The following is a 19,221-nucleotide window of genomic DNA, read 5'->3' as shown; positions in this document are numbered from 1 at the left end:
TCAGCAGGATGGCACTGTTCAGGAGGCTGTTTTACAGGAAGCCGCCGGATCGGTTGCTTGAAATCTCCGAGAGGGTCTACGGTACGTCTTCTGCCATGTGTTAGATTTGTTGTCCTTACTTGCTACTGGTTTTGATTCTTTTTTCGTTTGTTTCTGTGCGGAATTGGGATCGGTTGTAGGACCGGGAAGTGTGGTGTTGGCGATGTGGAGATATTGGGTTGGACAGGATGCTGGGATTAGTGTTTTGATGTTGTTAATTTTAAGAAACTGTTAAATCTTCGTTTTGAATTGTCCATTTCCTTGCAGTGTTTGATTGTTGCTTCTCTTCTGAAAGCTTGGGAGATAAAGAGTACAAGGATTACCTCGGAGTTATAGTTTCTCAGCTCCAAGATTACTTTCCCAATGCCTCATTCATGGTCTGTAACTTTAGGGAAGGTGATAAGAAGAGCTATATCTCTGATATTCTGTCAGAGTACGATGTGACGGTCATGGACTACCCTCAGCACCATGAAGGTTGTCCCTTGCTTCCATTGGAGATGATCCATCATTTCTTGAGGTCTAGTGAGAGCTGGTTGTCTCTGGAAGGGCAACATAATGTTTTATTGATGCATTGTGAAAGAGGAGGCTGGCCCGTTCTTGCTTTTATGCTTGCAGGCCTTCTACTCTACAGGAAGCAGTACAATGGGGAGCAGAAGACACTTGAATTGGTCTATAAGCAAGCTCCGAAGGCGTTGCTTCATCTTTCCAGTTCGTTGAATCCTCAACCTTCTCACCTTAGATACCTGCAATACATAACCAGACAAGGTGGCGGTTCAGATTGGCCTCCTAAGGGCAAGTCTTTCAAATTGGAATGCATCATTCTTAGGTTTGTTCCAAAATTCGACGGCGAGGGAGGTTGCAGACCTGTCATTCGGGTTTATGGTCAAGATCCTCTAACTCCTACCAACAGGACCTCAAAATTGCTTTTTTCAACTCCAAAGACCCAAAAAAATGCTCGGCATTACAGACAGGTTATGCTTGTTCTTTCTGGACCTAGGTGTTTTTTGGTTGAGTTTATTTAGGAGAAAAATGTCAAAATGGTCACTCGACTCTTTATAGAAAATCATTTTAGTTTCATAGCTTATATATGTGTCAATTTAACCCGATTCTTTACATATGGGCTGAAATAGTCTCAACAAATGAGTATCTTAGCCCCAATTACAAGAGTTTGAGGACTAATTTGGCACTTATATATAATTTGAGGGCTATCTCGGTACTTTACTCGTTTACTTAGAATTCAAGTGTATTATATGCAATGTAAAGTAAATTCAATATATTTGAAACATATAGTTATTTGACCAGTTAAAATAAATTCAGCAAACCAATTATTGTTTTTTGTTTGTTTGCAAGAAAAATAAACTCTAAATATTTCAATGCAAAGAGCATGGGTATGATACTGTCATATTTTCCAGCAAGTTTGATTATGTTCGTCGTATTTGATTGCGACATGGGGTGTTCCGGGATAAGGCGAGCCGTGCATGCAAGCTTTGGATGCTAATGGGACACATGGGGAGTTGGGACGAGCTCTTCACAATTACTAAATACAAGAGCGTTTTGCAGGGAGGAGCCCTCACAAAAAATATGAAGATTTGGAATTTGCCCAATTTTGTGGAAATTTGTATTCAAATTTTCCCAAAAAATTTGCTTTGAAATTATTTTGCACTCATCCAATCAGCTGAAAATGTAAAGCCTCAACAATTTGATAGAATGTAATACACTCCTAAATACAGTCAACCAACCAGCCTCTTTATTAATGTTCTTTTCGTTCAGCTTTATTGGTTTTTTTATAATTTTTATAGGAGAATGCATGCCTAAAAATAAGTGCCAGCTGCCTTGTTCAAGGAGATGTTGTACTTGAGTGTATCCAGTGTATCCATGTGAACGATGATTTGGAGCGAGAAGTCATGATGTTCCGAGTCATGTTTAACACCGCGTTTATTGAGTCTGATATTTTATTGCTGAACAATGAGGAAATTGATGTGGCATGGAATGTGAAGGATCAGTTTCTTAGAGATTTAAAAGCAGAGGTTCATTCCTCCTTTTCATTATTTCAAATTTATCTTCCTTTTACGATGAAATTTGAACACTCATTCATTGCCATAACAGGTACTCTTTTCAGACTTTGATGCGGGTGAATCTGAAATTAACTTAGAAGTAGCAACTGGAGATGATGATGGTGATTTTGAAGGTGCTTCCACAGAGGAGTTTTTTGAGGCCGAAGAGATTTTTAGCACCGCAGAATTGCCTATTGATGCTCAGATAATTCATAAAAGAAGTACAGTGGATGACAATGTACCAAATTTAGAACTTAATGTTGTAGCTGATAAAGATATGAAGAGATTAGAAAGGGGCTTTACTCAGCAGAGTTCCAATATTTCCATTAACAGGAGGTTAGATAAAATTGATAGAACTATTGCGCCGGTTGAATTCACTAGAATGGCTGATGAAGCGGAGAGCACATTTGAAACCACTGATTCTGAACCTATTGTTACTGAAAAACTTATTTTACTGCAGAAAACAGAGGCCATATCTCCAACAGTCGAAAAGTCTTCTAAATCAAATTCTTCTGAAGATTCTGAGCCCAAAACATTTTATGCATCAGCAATAAGCAATTTCTTTCAGAAGACTAGCACTGCCGATGATGAAGCGGAAAAGTTGGAGAACCTCACACTTAAAAATAGAAGAAACATCAAAGCGGAATATAGTGTTTCAAAAGAGGGCATGAATGGTTCTTCTTTTGAAAGAAAACCTATTTTGGATGGCAACGATCACGATTTTGCTATTCTAAGTGTGGTTGATCATAAAGCACAAGGAGTAGATGCATATGATTGCCAGAATGATACGGAAATTGAGGTGGGGATATATTCTGATAACTGGTTGGAAACCTCATCTTCAACCGATCAGGGAGAAAGTGGACCAAACATTGCTATTTGCAATAAGAGAACTTCTAGCGAAAAATCGATAGCCTTAGATGAGATGAATCTGTTTGGAGGGAATAAGCCACAGGAATCAACAGTTTCATACAGAAAAGCAGTGTTATTGTTCCCCTTCACATGGAACAAAAGAGTGCAGCTGACCCAAGCCATCTTGAATGTTTAGACTCCCTCGTTGAAGATAGAAATGTGCTGGAAAGCTTTGTCTCTGAAAGTGATCCGGTGATTTCTATATTCAAGGAATCTGTTTTGAGTGATGGTAATCGAAAGTTTGGTTTGAGTGACGCTGCAAACAAAAGATTGTGTAGTGCAAAAACTGTTGATTTTGAAAGAGAAGATAATGATAGGGCAAGTGAAGAAGTAAGGGTTGAGGCAAAGTCTACAAATAAGAAGACGGGAAGTATTACTCAAAAGCAGAATAATGAGAAGGTTTTGCCTCCCATGCCAAAAAAAAATTCAACAAAAAGCAGTCCTCCATTTAATCCTGTCATAAATAAACTGAAGTGTAATCAACAAAAAGCTTCAAATTTGGACGCAAAAGCAGCCAAAACTAAAATTGTTGCTCGGTGGATATCCCCACAAAAAGCTTTGGATGCAACGTTTTATAGACCTTCTCACCCTCCATCTAGATACAATAGCGCACCACCTTCTTTAGCCATTTCATCAGTTGAGAAAGATGATGAAATGATCAATACTACTGCTCTTCTGGTAGACTGTCATTCATCAGACGAGAATGTTACTTCAATTGGCAGTTTGCCATCACTCTCTGTATCATCAATAGCACCTTTGAATCATGTCCTCGATCATATATCGACAACATGCCAGCATATAGTTGCCGATTCTCCTGATTTGCATCTTGCAACACCATCCCTACCATTGCCGCCACCGCCACCGCCGCTGCCACCACCCCCTCCTCCTCCTATCCTAACACCACCATCACCACCACCTCCTCCTCCTCCTCTCCTAATACCACCATCTACATTTGTAGGAACTTCTGTCAAAGTCGCATCCCCTTCTCCTTTTTCGGCACCCAATTTCTTAGGATCACCCATCAAAGTCTCAAGCACTTGTCCTCTTCTCTCTACTCCTCTACTTCCACCCACAAACAAAAGTGTATTCATGAACGCTTCTATGCCGCCGCCGCCGCCGCCGCCGCACCAAGTAGTCCAAACAAAGGTTCCAATCCCCCCCTCACCACCTCCACCTCCACCTCTGCCTCCATCTTCTCCATCCATGAGTTATTTGGGTACATTTTCTTCTCCTCCACATACAACTGTGTCTATTACCGCGAGGAATTCAGTAGGTGCACCTCTGCCTCCACCTCCACCTCCACCTCCACCTCCACCTCCACCTCCACCTCCATGTGGAGGTTCATCTAATGTCACCCGCTTTCCTCCCTCGCTTCCTACCAAGCCTTCGTCTAGTGGATCAGGTCCCGCCATCCCAACTCCTCCCCCTCCACCTAGGCCAAATGTTGATGGATTAGCTCCTAGCTCTCCTCCTTTAAAGCTTTCTACTAAAGCTTCTTCAGGAGCACCGCCTTCGCTTCTACCACCAATTCTTATGCGAGGTGAAACTCCTTCTCCACCCCCACACCCTGGAGCATGTGTAGGAGCTCCAATGACTCCCTCTTCACCTCCACTTGGAGTGCCACCTCCTCCACCACCTCTACCCGGGGGACGCAACGTTGCTCCGCCTCCGCCTCCCCCTCCTCTCTCTGTAGGCCGGGGTGCTCCAGCGCCGCCACCACCACCACCTAGGGGATGTAACAAAATCCCCACTCCCCCTCCACTTGGAGGTTGTGGTGCTCCACCAACCCCACCACGAGCTCCTGGTGTCCCCCCTCCTCCACCTCTTGGTACCCCTCCAAATGGTTCGAAAGGTCCACCCCAGACTTCCTTAGTTGGAGGAAGAGGGCGCGGGCTTTCACGTGCTATTGGATTTGGTTCCTCTTCACTAGCACCACGTAGATCATCATTGAAGCCATTGCATTGGGTGAAGGTCACAAGAGCAGTTCAAGGAAGCTTATGGGCAGAAATACAGAAGTCTGATGATGCTCCTAGGTATAGTAAATATGCAGTTAATCACACTTATTTCCTTTGTAGATAGTCAATGTAATGTATATCTTCTGTTATTTTCTAAAGTAGTATTTATCTCTCCTAATATTAGATATTGTATTATATGATAATCTCTATTCATTTTTTGAAATTACACTTGCTTTAGTTGCAGCATATTTTTTATGGCTTACCCATTGGAACTGCTTTCAGTGTTTCGGAATTCGACGAGTTGGAATTGGAAAGTCTGTTCTCTGCTGTCATTCCAAAGTCAAATGATGGATCAAAATCGGAAGGACGAAGGAAATCAGTTGGGTCGAAATCTGATAAAGTCCACCTGGTAACTGAAGGATGCTAACTTTTGTACTCCAGTGGCTATTCTCGTCATGCTTTCTAGACATCTAAATGTTTTTCTAAAGTTTCATGTGGCCTTTCTTGCTTGCACGATAATTGGGCATGCTTGCATTTTAAAAATGTTTTTTTTAATCTCAATAATCTCTGTTCATTCTCCATTTCGAGCTTTGCACCAATGTACCACAAACTGCACCATCTGCTCTTAACCTAAACTCTAAGAGAAGGTCCTTAGTTTTCATAGCTTCATACGAATTGAGGCTGTACACTAACAATTTTTGACAGAGAATAAGTTATTAATGCAAATGGCTATCTTTGAAGACGGACATTTACTACCATAACATTATGATTGACTGGGACATTTAACTCACTCTTCCACGAACATTCAGATGACAGCAAATCCACTGCTTATATCAAATCTTACTGATTTGTCGCTTGCCAATGCTCATGCCATCTAGTTAGCATCAGTCCTCTTTTGACAGTTAAAAGCATTTTATCATCTTAAATTTGTAAACATTGGTGTTTATCATGCTTGAAATTGATAAATATCAACATTCTCTTATGCTTAGAATGAAATAAGTCATTTTAATGTTTCTCTATAAGTGTGACGGCCATATCAGTTATGATTTTGCAAATTATGCTTAGACATGCTGCAATAAATAATTTTGCATTATGAAGGGCTTAAGTAGTGCTTGAAACTCCCACTACGCTTGGGATTGTTTGTGTTACTTTGTATACAATCCTACCCATGCATTGGAGAACGCTGATTTCTATCACTCAAATCTGGTTTTCTAGATTTTAATGGAGGAATCCTAATCGCAGCACCAAGCCTTCCATCTAATAGTAAAATCATGTTCGTTTTTTTTTTGTTAGGGTGGAAAGTGGGCCAATAACTAGACTACATAGCTTTAGATCCAATGCCGAATCAGGGATAGTTGGAGAGAAAGCTAGATGAAAAAGCTTCAGATGAGTTTAGGAATTAATCCATAAATTTGTTATGTCAGAATGTATTTTGAAAGTTTAGGTCTTTTGCTTTCGAGTATAGCAACTTAGATTTCATTGAATCCGTGCTATTTTCAGGATCATCGATATCTAGTACTTGAGGTTTTTTATTTTCCATTCTATTCAATAGTTATCTTTCTTCTTATGACTTCATTACATCTATTTCTCTTGTCAAGTCTATTTTTTATTTTTTCTTTTAATATTTTTTCTCCTGTCTAGTTTCTTCTCAATAGTGGTGTTGAGTCTTGGCTTAATCAAGTTAAACTTGTTTAATTATTAATTAGGTTGAGCGCGAACTCGAGCTTGACTTGAGTAAATGAAGTCAAGCTCGAGCTTGACTCATATACTCGAGCTTCATTAGGAAGCTTAATCTTGACTTGATTATTGAGCTCAACTTCATTTATAGATATCGAAATTTTTTTACCCTTTTACAATCAACCTAATTAAAATTTGATCATATATTTTAACTAATGTTAATCGATTTGACTCGATGAGTTATATATTTGAGTGAGGTCAAGCTTGAGCCCGATCTTCTATAATATATGAGCTTAAATTTGTGAGCTCATTAATGAGTCGAATAGAGTTTGAGCTAGCTCACAAGCTGACTTAGCTCACTTTCAGCTTCATTTCTTAGTACTTACCATGGCAACAATGAATTTTGTGTAGTGTTTGTTAGCCATAGTATTTCACTTGTTTACTTGTTTTTTTATTAAGAATGGAAAAAAAGTTGTGTTTCAGTACATAAGTTGAGCCAGCTTGTTTAGGAAATAATAGTTTTAATCTTCGAAATTGTTTATGAATTTTGAAAATTACTCCTTGACCAACAAGAATTTTAAATATTTTTAAGTCACAACTTCTTAATTTTTTAGCTATTGCATTGTTCTAAGCACAATATTCAACATTTATACTCCATTGACTGTTTTTTTTTTAATTTTGCATATATTTTTATTGATTTAGAAAAGGCTTATAATAAAGTACCCAGGGAAGTAATTTGGGGAGTCTTAGAAAAGTAATTTGTTGATATTGCTTATATTTAGGACATTAAATGTATGAGAGTTGTTACTTGTGTTCGAATTGAAGGAGGATTGACCAAATATTTTCTTATTTAAGTTGGAAAAATCAACTTTAAGCCCTTATGTTTTTGCTTTGGTTATGGATTTTCTTACTGCACCTTTACATGAGGATGTATCTTGGTATATGCTTTTCATTGATGATATACTTCTTGTGGATAAGACTAAAGAGAGAAAACTTAAATCAGGGAGGCCAACTCTTGTGTCTAAGGCTTTTTTTTGAGTAGATCTAAAAAATCAATATATGGAATGTAATTTTAGTAGTAGTAGATCTAGTGACGGAGTTGTAACAAAGATCGACCAAGTTATTAAAAGAAGTGAACATTTTAGTCTATTGTTCAAAGTGATGGTGATATAGATGGGGATTTTTTAAGTAGAATTCAAGTTGGATGGTTGAAGTTGAGGAATGCATCGGGCCTATTATGCAATAGAAAAGTACTGCTTAAATTTAAAAGGAAAATTTTATAGGATGGTGTTGGGACTTGCAATGCTTCATGGCACAAAATGTTGGCCTGTAAAAGAGAAACATTAAATCAAGTTAAATGTTGCTGAGATGAGAATGCTCGGGTGGATGAGTGACTTTGCACTTAGTGACAATGCAAAATGAATATATCCGTGAAAGGGTTGTAGTAGCTCTAGTGGTAGATAAGAAGATAAGATTAGAGAGAGCCGCGAGAGCCGCCTTAGATGGTTTGTTCACATTAAACGTTGACCATCTAATGGCCCAGTTAGGAGAGTAGATGTTTTAGATTTGACTTATGTTAAGAATGGTAGAGGTAGACCTAAAAGGAGTTGGAAAAGTTGTATAAAAATATTCTTAATTTATTAGAATTAAATGATGCCACTCAATATGATACAATAGAGAAAAAGAAATCCTGTAGCCGATCTTTCTTCGTGGGATATAGGCTTGTTGTTGTTGTATATATTTTTGTTATCTATTCTTGATTTCAAAGTAATTTGTTACAGAAAAAATTTTAAGTGTTTTCGCAAAAGATTCAAAGTAATTTGTTACAGAAAAAATTTTAAGTTTCTCTGCAAGAGATGGACCTGAAAGGTCATCTTCAATGCTCCTCTTTGGACAAACTTTCCATGTCATTTACGCTGCGTTTAATGAAGTACTTTTAATTATGTTATTCAGCCATTGCCTTGTGAATATGCTATCCTAAAGAACTTGAATAATTAGATATTTGCTGCCGTTTGCATAGAACTCTTTAATATTATCTCACTCCTTAAACGAGCTATAAATTCATTGTATTTATTCGTTTTCGAACCCATAAATATTTTTGTTTTTTTTTTTTTTTTTTTTTTTTTTTTGTATAGATTGAACTAAGAAGGGCAAACAATACTGGGATCATGCTGACAAAGGTTAAGATACCGATTCCTGATCTGATGGTATGCATTTTTCTTTTATTTACCTTGTCATGTAAGTAAAATTTTCACTATAAAGTTATGGGCAATACCATCATTGTCAATCTTGTTTGTATTTATATATTACCAAAATTCCAACTAGAAGATTGAATGATTGGTTTTGTAATGGTGGTCTTTTCATGCTCTCGAGTAAATTTTTATGTTTATTTAGTTTTGTACATTAAGTTGACCAATATCTGAAAACAGCTTACTGAGGGTTTGGTTGGGAGAAAAAGTTTCATCAATTTGTTTGTTAAAATAATTGTTGTAATTTACCATGCGGAACCATTGGTTGTCAGAATTTCATCATTATCTGCCCTGTCAATTATTGTTTTAATGGTCAGTCCAGCGAGGGCTTCTATATTGCATGGGTGTTTAGTTCTTCCACTTAGAAGAATATGATTTTTTCACGGATATGATTATAAAGGGGAATATATTATCACAACTCATTTGTATGACCCGAAAGAGTTGAACAATGACCAAACAAAGTGAGCCAATGCTGCAAATAAACAGAGCCGAGCTGAGCAGTAACTTGCTTGAATTTAAACTCGTTTGCGAAGACCCTATTTTATCTAGAGTGCAATCTCAATTTGAGTATTTGGTGTATTATTCAAGCTTTCATCTTTATTTTTGTTTATTTATTTGTTTTATTATTATTATTATTATTATTATTATTATTTTTGTACTTTTCAAGCTTATTTATTTAAAAATATGACCATTTGAGCTTGCTGTGCTCGGCTTATTAGCTAACAAAATAAACCTTTCTGAGTTTACTAACAAGTAGTACTATCGAGTAGTTTGTTTGTTTACTGGACAAGTCTTATCACACCTATTAATGAATATCCTATTGAGCTTAAAATTTAAAAATAAGATCTTAACTGAATAAGCTATGAAGAAAAAAAAAAACATACATAAGTGGCGCGTGTTCCCGAACAAAAGCAGTCTAATATAGAAAATTAAGAGGCCTCCCATGTCCTGATATATTAAAAAAAATTTTAATGGTCTTAAACGAGTATATTATTAAGCCTTAATCAAGCTTCTTAATTAGTTTATTTAGGATCTATAAATAATATTATTGAAGATCATGTACAATTTAACATATTTATCAACTGAGTATTTATGAAAATGCTCAAATTTATTCAATTAATTAATTAAATGATCATAAATTGGTTCTAATCGAGCTTAACAATGAATAGCTTGTTGAGTATATTTGTTCATTGGAAACCCAAAAGTGTGGTGACTTGATGAAGTTCTAATGAATACAATAAACATAATCTGATCAAAATAATAATATTTTGCTAAGCATATGATCAAAGCTTCTAATAAATTACAGAAAATTAGTTGAACAATAACTATTGTCATAATTCATCTAAGAAAAGAAATAAATTGCTGCAAAAATAAATAAATAAATTTTTGAGTTGAAAATCATAAAATTTAATACATGCGTGTTTGCAAGAAACAAATACAGTTTGTGAAATTTAATTGAGTGCAAATGACAAGGAATTTAGTGTATAACACAAATTGATACCATTCATATTGCATAGTTTGTCGTCCTGATTTTTCATCCATAGTTACATACTTGGGATTTTGTAAGCATTGATTCCTTCATACCTATAACAATTACATGTTCGCATTTTGTAGCATATGCTTATGTAGAGAGAAAAAAGCCTTTGTTATCTTTTTACGATGTCAATGAATATGTCTGGTGCGATCTTTAAATTTAGGCCCATAGATTTGTAGTCATTGGTGATATGCGACTTGTGGTTTGAAATTTATGAATGAATATGACACTGACAGGAATTTTATGAATTTGTTTTGATTTTAACACAATTCATTCAGTAAGAAATGGGGTGGCCTTGCCTGGTCTTTGGCATTCTACAAGGAATGAATTTAAGCATTTACTTGCCCGTTGTTTTTTATTGAAAGCAGCTGCCTTGAATCCTTGCCGTTGTATTTTTCTCTACAGTCTGGTCCCTTGCTGTTTGCTCTAGCTGTCTCACACCAAATTTTGTCCATCCTCTTACTAGCCCACAGTAGTCTCCACGCCTTGTTATAGCTTGCCAATCATTCAACCTCCCTTTTCTTTATTTGGTCAATTTTGGGCTTTTTGATTCATGTGATTGTTGTTGCTATCTCATTAATCCAGGTGTGTTCTATTTTTATTAAATTATATAGCTGAATTCAGCCCTTTGTACATTTTTTACTAGAAGTTCTCCATAAACATGTATAAATTTAACACAAATGATGGAATGTATATGGTAAATTCTATGCAATTCTTGTAATGTTACTAGATTCTTGTGCCTTTTCTTTTCAATTTCGTTGAGTTGCAGCTTTCAGTGTTGTATTGCTTAGAATTTTGCAAGCCTTCACTGACGCAATCTTGTTTCTTTCTTTCACCTAATTTTTTTATTTGCAGTGTTCATTTTTGTAGTCTTATTTCTATTTTTTTCTTTCAAATTGTCGGCAATTAACACCGTAATTTCCTTCCCATGGATCACAACAATGCTGACGTTCTTTTGGCTGTAGTGTCATTTGAAATAGCGACTGACAACCGAAATCTAACAGGAGAATTAGAAAACATTCTTTGAACAGATTTTTTTAATGAAAAGAGGTACTTCAAGTGGTCACAATTGATTCAAATCTCCTTGTAGGAAAGAGGTAAATTGGGCCATTTACTTGACCCCAGATCTTTAACAAGGTGATCCCATTTTCAACGCTTGGTGTGAACAGGACTTTATGGTGATGTCTTTGTTATAGAAGTCCATGAATCCTTTAATAAGTGAAATTTGCTTGTTCTTTCATTCAACAACAAAAATATGGAATACATGAATCAAATGCATCGTAGAGCCTGAGTTGTGGTTCAAATCTATGGGATCAAAATGAAGATTTCATCCGCAATGCAAGGAGGATGATACATTATGGAATACTCCAACTAACTTCAAGGCTTTTGAAATAGTTCAATTCTTATCAATACATGCATATGATATGTCCGACAAAGATACAACCGAATTTATCATTTTTAATTTTATCAAATATTTAACAAATTCTCAAATGGACTTTTATTCCTTAAATGAAATCATTGTCATCATTTAAAAGAAAGGGAGATGTTGATTACTAATAACCTAATGGAAGGTTCACCTTTAGCGACTAACTTTCTACGTACTAGGATTAATCAGGGATCAAATCATCTTTAAAGAATCTGATAGGATCTGAGATACATTTTCCCACAGAAATTAGGGCAAAATAAATATTTTATTGCATGATCATGAAACACTCAAGATGAATTTATTGATAAGCACCTACAATTCAAAAAGGAGGCAATATCTCCCAATTACTACAATCCGAGAGGTTGGAAATGTCTCCAAAATCCTAATCGAAAGACTCAAGGCCCGATCTCATGCATATCTCAAATCCTAAATATATTAACTCTATTTATACCGAACAATAATAATAATAAAAAACTAAATTGCCCTTGGGTTAATAAAAGATAAAATTGCTCTTATGCACCGGCACAACAATACTCCTTTCCCAAAAATACACCTTGTCCCTCAAGATGGAAAATTGTTGTTGGATCAGGTCATATCGCCCTCAAGTGGCGTCATCGTTTGACTATCATTTCCCATTAATCTGAAACTCGTAGTGACTCATTGACTCAAATTGTCGTCTTGCGCACATCCTTTTACTGCATTCGAATCTGATGGTGTATTGATTTTCAGTAAATCTTAGAGAATATCGTAGCCCCAAATATCTCATCATGTAGCTCATCGATCACCAAAATCTCTATCAAGTTTGTATCTTGTATGATTTTCATGTTATGCCACTCGATTAAGAATACCAGCCATCGTCCTAAATCACCCTCATCATAGTCTTTAGTGTTACCAACGTCTTGCACAAATTGGGATCACCGTGAAGCACCGCCATGTTGTCTCCCTCTTGAATACTCTTTAGTGTCTAAATCAGTCCCTTACAAACTCCCCTATTCTTCTCCATTTGTCTCATTCCCATCATTACTTCTGAATTCCCCTTCTCCTATAAGGCTTTTGTAGTAAATGCCACGGACACAGTTGGAGGCAATGCTCCGCCGGGCTCCCACCCACCGTGGTTCCCCATCCTGGTCCAAAATTTTTCAAGTCGATATTCTTCGGCTCTGTATCACACAATTTCATTCTGCTTGCTGCTGCTCATTCCAAACCTTATGATGTCGTGCAATTTCCTCCAGAGGCTGTCGCTCGAATATGTTCTTGGCTCCTTTGTTCTATCCTGCTTACTTTTGTTTGTTCGAGCCATCCGAATGTTACAGTATTTGTTTCAAATGTTAGTGCTCGAGTTTGCTCCTAATTATTTCACTCAATACTGCTTGTCCCAATTCGCCTAAAGCAGCTAAGTTGCCATGATTGTTGGGATTCCTCCAAACAATTCTCAATGTCACAACAAAATAGGATCAAAGGATTAAAAAAAAGTGGAATAATAAGTTTAAACCAAAAACACAATAAAAAAACAAACAGAAAAGAACACATGAATTTTACGTCAAAAAACTCGAGAACGAAAAAAAATTACGGAACCACACCTCCACAAATTTTACTTTGAATTTCAGAGAGTTTTACAAAAGATTCACACAAGTTTTTTCTCAATACTCACATGGAAAAACTTACAATGGACCACTCTACACTTCCTACAGATCTAACGCAGAAACACACATCGAAAAATACCAGAATTCTTCTCACCTTCCCTAGGATTTTATTGAGGAACAAACTGGAAGCCTTACGCTCAAAGCTTGCACATACACTACCCGAAATCGTGACATAAATAGCAGTTCTTGTGCCGCCCAGATTTGGGCGCAGAGGCGCCTAGTTCTCTGGAAGCAGGTGCCCCAGTGCCAGAAGTGGGTGCCTAAGCGCCTAGTTTGGGCGCAAGACTTCCACCTTCTCGGTTGGGGAACACTCAATGGGCGCTTAAGTGCCCATAGCCTGACACCTTGGCACTGGGTGCACTAACCACGTGGAAGCTTGCTTGCCTGCTGCTCATGGGTGCTACAGTCAGACTTCACAACTAGTAATTTCCCACTTGGAGATTCATAGCACCAAGTCCACACCTTTGTACCCGCATCTACTTCCGAATTGCCTTCGTAGTCACGAACCATGGTGTAGCTCACATTTGGTCTCAACCTTCATAAAAACCAACTGCAACTAAACACAACTTCTGTTTATCAAGTGTCACCACCTTCGTCAACATATCCACATGATTTTCAGCTGTATGTTTATTTTCCAGAAATAATTGCTTGTCTTCTAAAAGATTTTAAATGAAATGATACCTGAGCTGGATGTGTTTCGTCCTGACATGAAAAATAACGTTCTTAGCAAGATGAATCACACTCATATTGTCACTGTAGAGCTTTCCAATCTCATGCTCCTTATTCAATTATGTCATGAAACTTTGTAGTCAAATCATCTCCTTTCCAACATTAGTAATAACAAAGTATTCGACCTCCGTAATAAAAAATGCAACGATTTTCTACAACCTGGAAACCCAACTCACAGCCGTGCTCCCCAATATGAATATACTGCATCTGCTACCAGATTTTAATCTACGAATCCTTGTAGACTGATTCTTGTATTTCCATAGCAAAGTGTCATATTGATTATTCCTCTCAAATACCTAAGAATTCACTTTACTGTCTCCCAATAATGCCCGCTTGGATTGCCGCATATGCAATATCTGACATGGTATAAATCATCACATACATCGAACTTTCAACTGTTGAAGCATACAAAGTTCTCTCTGTTTGTGCTTTCTCTGCTTCAGAGTTTGGCTATAGCTCTTTAGATAGTTTGAAGTGAGTATCTAAGGCAATGCTAATTGGTTTTGCTTCACTCATGTTGAACATTTGTAAGATCTTTTTAACATACCCTATCTGAGACAATTTTAGTGTTTTTGCATTCTTGTCCTTGCTGATTCTCATCCTGAGGATCTTTTTGGTTGGTCCTAAATCCTTTATCTCGAATTCACTTGATAATTGATTCTTTCAGTCTCTGATTTTCTCCATACCTCCAGTCTTTGATTTTCTCCATATCTGCTCCTATAATCAATATATCATATATATGCAGGAGAGGTAGAATATAACAGTTACCAAAGTGTTTGATGAAGCAACAGTGGGCTGCCTGACACTTCAAGCACTCATTTTTTGACATAAACTTGTCAAACCTACTGAACCATTGTCTCGGGGTCTGTTTCAAGCCATAAAGACTCTTTTTCAATATGCAGACAAAACCTTCTATGCCTGGAACCTTGTAACCTTGTGGCTGCACTATATACAGTTCCTCCAGATCTCCTAATAAGAAAACTGTTTTTTACATTCATCTGCTTCAGATGTAGATCTTCCACTGCTACTAGGCTCAGCACAACCCTCACAACTGTTATCTTCATCAACGGGGAGAGGATCTCTGCATAATCTACTCATTTCTTCTGCTGGAAACCCTTCACAACAAGTCTTGCCTTGTAGCATTTGCTACCAACTGACTCCTCTTTCCGCCTGTAGACCCATTTGTTGTGCAGTGTCTGGATTCTTTAGAATTAGCTGACGAACCGTCTCCAGTTCTGAACATGTTCTTGTACATCTTCATTTAGTGACATCCCTGCTGCTGATGAATTTTTTATTCTGATAATCCCAAAAGTTTTACCCAAACTTATTTGAGTCATATCCAAAGAAGGTGCACTTGACAGATTTCGAGTCAAGTTTGCTTTTAGAACCTGCATCAACATGCAAATTTGCAGAACACAAAATACTCTTAAATGAGATAAACATATATTTTGTCACTCCAAACCTTTTAAGGCAAAGATTCCTCCAAAGGTACTTACGGACTACGATTAATCAAATAAACTGCAGTGTTAACTGCTTCAGCCTAAAACTTTTTTGGCAAGCCGACATGCATCCTCTTGCTTCTAGCACGCTCTATGATTGTTCTGGTCACGCGCTCAGCCACACCATTCTGCTTCGGTGTCCATGTGACAATGAACTTATGCCTGACCTTATATGTAGCATATAAATTACTAAACTTCTGAACACGGTGCTCACCTTCATTATGTGATCTGAAACATTTCAGCCTCAAGCCCATCTCATTTTCTACCATTGCCTTACATTTCTTAAACATTTCAAATACATTAGATTTCTGCTTTAAGAAATAAAATCATTTCTTTCTCGTGTGATCATCAATGAATGTGACAGAAGAACAAGAACCTTCAATGGAATAAACAGGTGTAGGACCCCATACATCGATATGCACTAACTTTAGTTTCTTTGACTTTAACACTGACTCGCTCTTCGAGAAAGAAACTTTCTTTTGCCTGCCATATATACAATCTTCGCAAAAATCTAGATCAACTGGTTTCAAACTCTGAAACTTGTTTTTAGAAAGTAGACTTCATACATTTTGCACTCATATGATCAAGCCTATAGTTTCACAGACCTGCATCCACCCTGGTTCTAGCCACATCAATGAAATTAGTTATTTCATTGATCAATAATGGGTGCCTTCATTGTTGCCCTGAGTTATCATTAATACCCCCTGGTCACTTTCCATGAATCACTTGTGAAAGTTGACACGAGTCCTGTCTTTGCCAGCTGACTCACAGAGATATTTGTCTTCAAATTAGAAACATATTTGTCTTCAGTAAGCTTCTAGATTGCTCCATTCGACAACTTTATATCAACATCACCCTTTTCTATTATGCTGTAGGCCTTATTATCTCTCAAATAAATTTTCCCTAGATCACTCTGATTGTAAATTTTAAATATCTATTTATTGAGTTTAAGATGAAAAGAGGCACCTGAATTCACCCTTCTTCAGGATGCAGTTCTGGATAGGGATAACACCAGGGAGTCATTTTGAATTTCACTAATGGAGTTATTGGTGGAGAAACTACTATCCTGTCCTCCACTAGTTTCATTTGCAGTCCTTTTTGAGATGCCCCTTCTTACTGTAGTTCCAATATTCTCCTTTGCTTGACTTAAGTTTTCCTTTTTCGGACGTGGATTTGCTTCTACTTGTAATCCTACCCAGATTTAATTCTCTGTTATCAACATTCAACGCGAAACCTAAGATTCACCATTCATAACTTTTTTGCAAACTTCATTAAGCATCATACCCACGATATTATCGAAGTTCAATTTTGAAGTCCCTGAAAGAATTACTGCCATTATCAAACTATCACAACTTTCCAGTAAAGAAGATAGTATAATCAGTGCTCTGATCTCATCAACAAATTTGATCCCCACAAAACACAACTGACTCGTCACAATGTTGAAGTTATTGAGATGCTCTGCCACTAAATTGTGTTCCACCTTCTTCATGTTGAATAATTTCTTCATAAAAAAACCTTATTAGATGCAGAAGGTTTTTGTACAACTTGGCCAATGTCGCAATGAGATCCACCATGTTTTTCTCATTCACAATGTTGAACGCAACAAATGAAGAAAGTGTTAACCTGATCAAACCCAATGCCGATCGATCCAACGCTTCCCATCCCTTCATAGGCATAAACTTATGTTTTCTTATGATTTCTTATAGTAGCCAGTGCAATTTTTTATGATACACCAAATCCTTCATCTGCATCTTCCAAAAAGCGAATTCCGTCCCATTGAACTTCACCTTGAACCGTGCTTCTTTGGACATTGCTCTCAGTCGAATCGAACCTCGCTCTGATACTAGTTTTGTTCGGAATCCTCCAAATAATTCTCAATGTCATGACGGAATAAGATTATAGGATTTGAGAAAATCAGAACTATGAATTTAAACTAGAAGCACAATAAAAAAAACAACTAGAAAAGAACACATGAATTTTACGTGGAAAAATTCAAGAACGTGATAAGACTACGAAGCCACAGTACCTTAAATTTCATTATGAATTTCAGAGAGTTTTAACTAGGATTCACACAAGTTTTTTTTCCACACCCACAAAACAATTTACAGTGCACCATTCCACTCTCTTCCTACTGATCCGACGCAAAAACACACGTCGGAAAACTCTAGAATCCTTCTCACCAATACTTCTTACCTTCACCAGGATTTTGTTGATAATCAAACAGGAAGAGTTACGCTCCAAGTCCTCACATATGCTGCCCAAAATTGTGACATAAGTAATAGTTCTCATGAAAATTGCTTCTGGCACCTAGGAGCCACTATTTGGGCACCTGGGCGCTTGGGCGCCCAGTTCTTTGGAGCAAGCGCCCCAACTGCTGAAGTGGGTGCTAAGCGCCCAGTTTGGGCGCAAGACTTCCACCTTCTCGGTTTGGGAACACTCAATGGGCGCTTAAGTGCCCATAGCCTTGCGTCTTGGCGTCGGGTGCACTAACTACGTGGAAGCCAACTAGCCTGTTGCTCATGGGTGCTACAATCTGACCCCACAACTAACTTTGTTGTCTCCTGAATTCTTTTGGTTACTGTTGCTCGCGTCCGTTCTTGATTTCGTCGCGCGGTCTCGCACTGATCGAAGATGGTTTTGTGTAATACTTCATGATCTTCATGATTTCTTTCAGGGTAGTGAATCTTTGATCAAACCTTCCTTCTATGGTTGAGAAACGTTTGTCTATTTTAGATTTGATGTGACTTTTGTGATAAACAAAAAAAAAGATAATAAAATTAATAATCGAATAGACACATGGATAAACATCTCTTTGTTCTCTCTTTAGAGTCGCATGTCTCTTTCAAAGAGAGCAAAAACCAGAGAAAGAAGGAAGAAAAAGAGGGAAAAGAACAAAAAAGAAGAAGACTTGTTGTATAACATTAGAGGCGGCACCGCAAGTCAGAGGGCAAAAATCGGCTTCGAAGCATAAATGAAAGAAGGAGCAATTAGTTGATGTCAGAGACAACACTGAGGTTTCGTCAGTGTGCAACGTAAAGCGTCGAAGCCATAGGAGAAGTACCTTGTGCCTTAGTGTGGGTTGGTTGGAACCCTAGCTGACGAGGTGACGACGCCGTGCCTGCGACCTAAGACAGAGAAGGACGAAGAAGAAGAGCGAGGTCGTTTTCAGCACTACCTTGTGGGTTTGAGAAGCCGAAGAATAAGTGGAGGTGCGAAGGAGGAGGGAAGCAGAGCTTGCAAGATAGAGGGATGTGTCACATCGAGCAACAAGGGAGACGATGTGGGGAAGTAGAAACCGAGCTTTGCTAATATGATAATTTAGGTTTGGAAGACTAACAAGGAGTTTGTGAATGTTTTAGCCCCTAAGGGAGAAGTGCAAACACATTGATAGATTCGAGGAATTGATTCAGGTACAACTTTAATTAAGACTTTCTTTACTTTTAAGTACATAGCTGTCAAATTCGATAATATAAGATAAATCATACTTAATTAAATCATAAATTTATG

The 19,221-nt window shown here is 37.5% G+C and overlaps 1 protein-coding gene across 1 annotated transcript in view; it reads left to right on the top strand.

Moving 5' to 3' along the window:
- The first annotated feature begins 6 nt into the window (after nucleotides 1-6).
- Nucleotides 7-19,221, top strand: part of LOC110033806 (formin-like protein 20) — a 60,528-nt gene continuing 41,313 nt past the window's right edge. Inside the window, 7 exon segments of the mRNA XM_020737911.1 lie at nucleotides 7-81; nucleotides 307-1,010; nucleotides 1,839-2,066; nucleotides 2,146-3,135; nucleotides 3,138-5,035; nucleotides 5,240-5,366; nucleotides 8,770-8,841. Of these exon segments, the coding sequence (XP_020593570.1) occupies nucleotides 9-81; nucleotides 307-1,010; nucleotides 1,839-2,066; nucleotides 2,146-3,135; nucleotides 3,138-5,035; nucleotides 5,240-5,366; nucleotides 8,770-8,841 (4,092 nt within the window). The 5' untranslated portion in view covers nucleotides 7-8.

The sequence above is a fragment of the Phalaenopsis equestris genome, unplaced genomic scaffold (assembly GCF_001263595.1).
Source record: "Phalaenopsis equestris unplaced genomic scaffold, ASM126359v1 Scaffold001303, whole genome shotgun sequence".
Lineage (NCBI taxonomy): Eukaryota > Viridiplantae > Streptophyta > Magnoliopsida > Asparagales > Orchidaceae > Phalaenopsis > Phalaenopsis equestris.
This window is presented reverse-complemented; position numbering and strand designations above follow the sequence as displayed.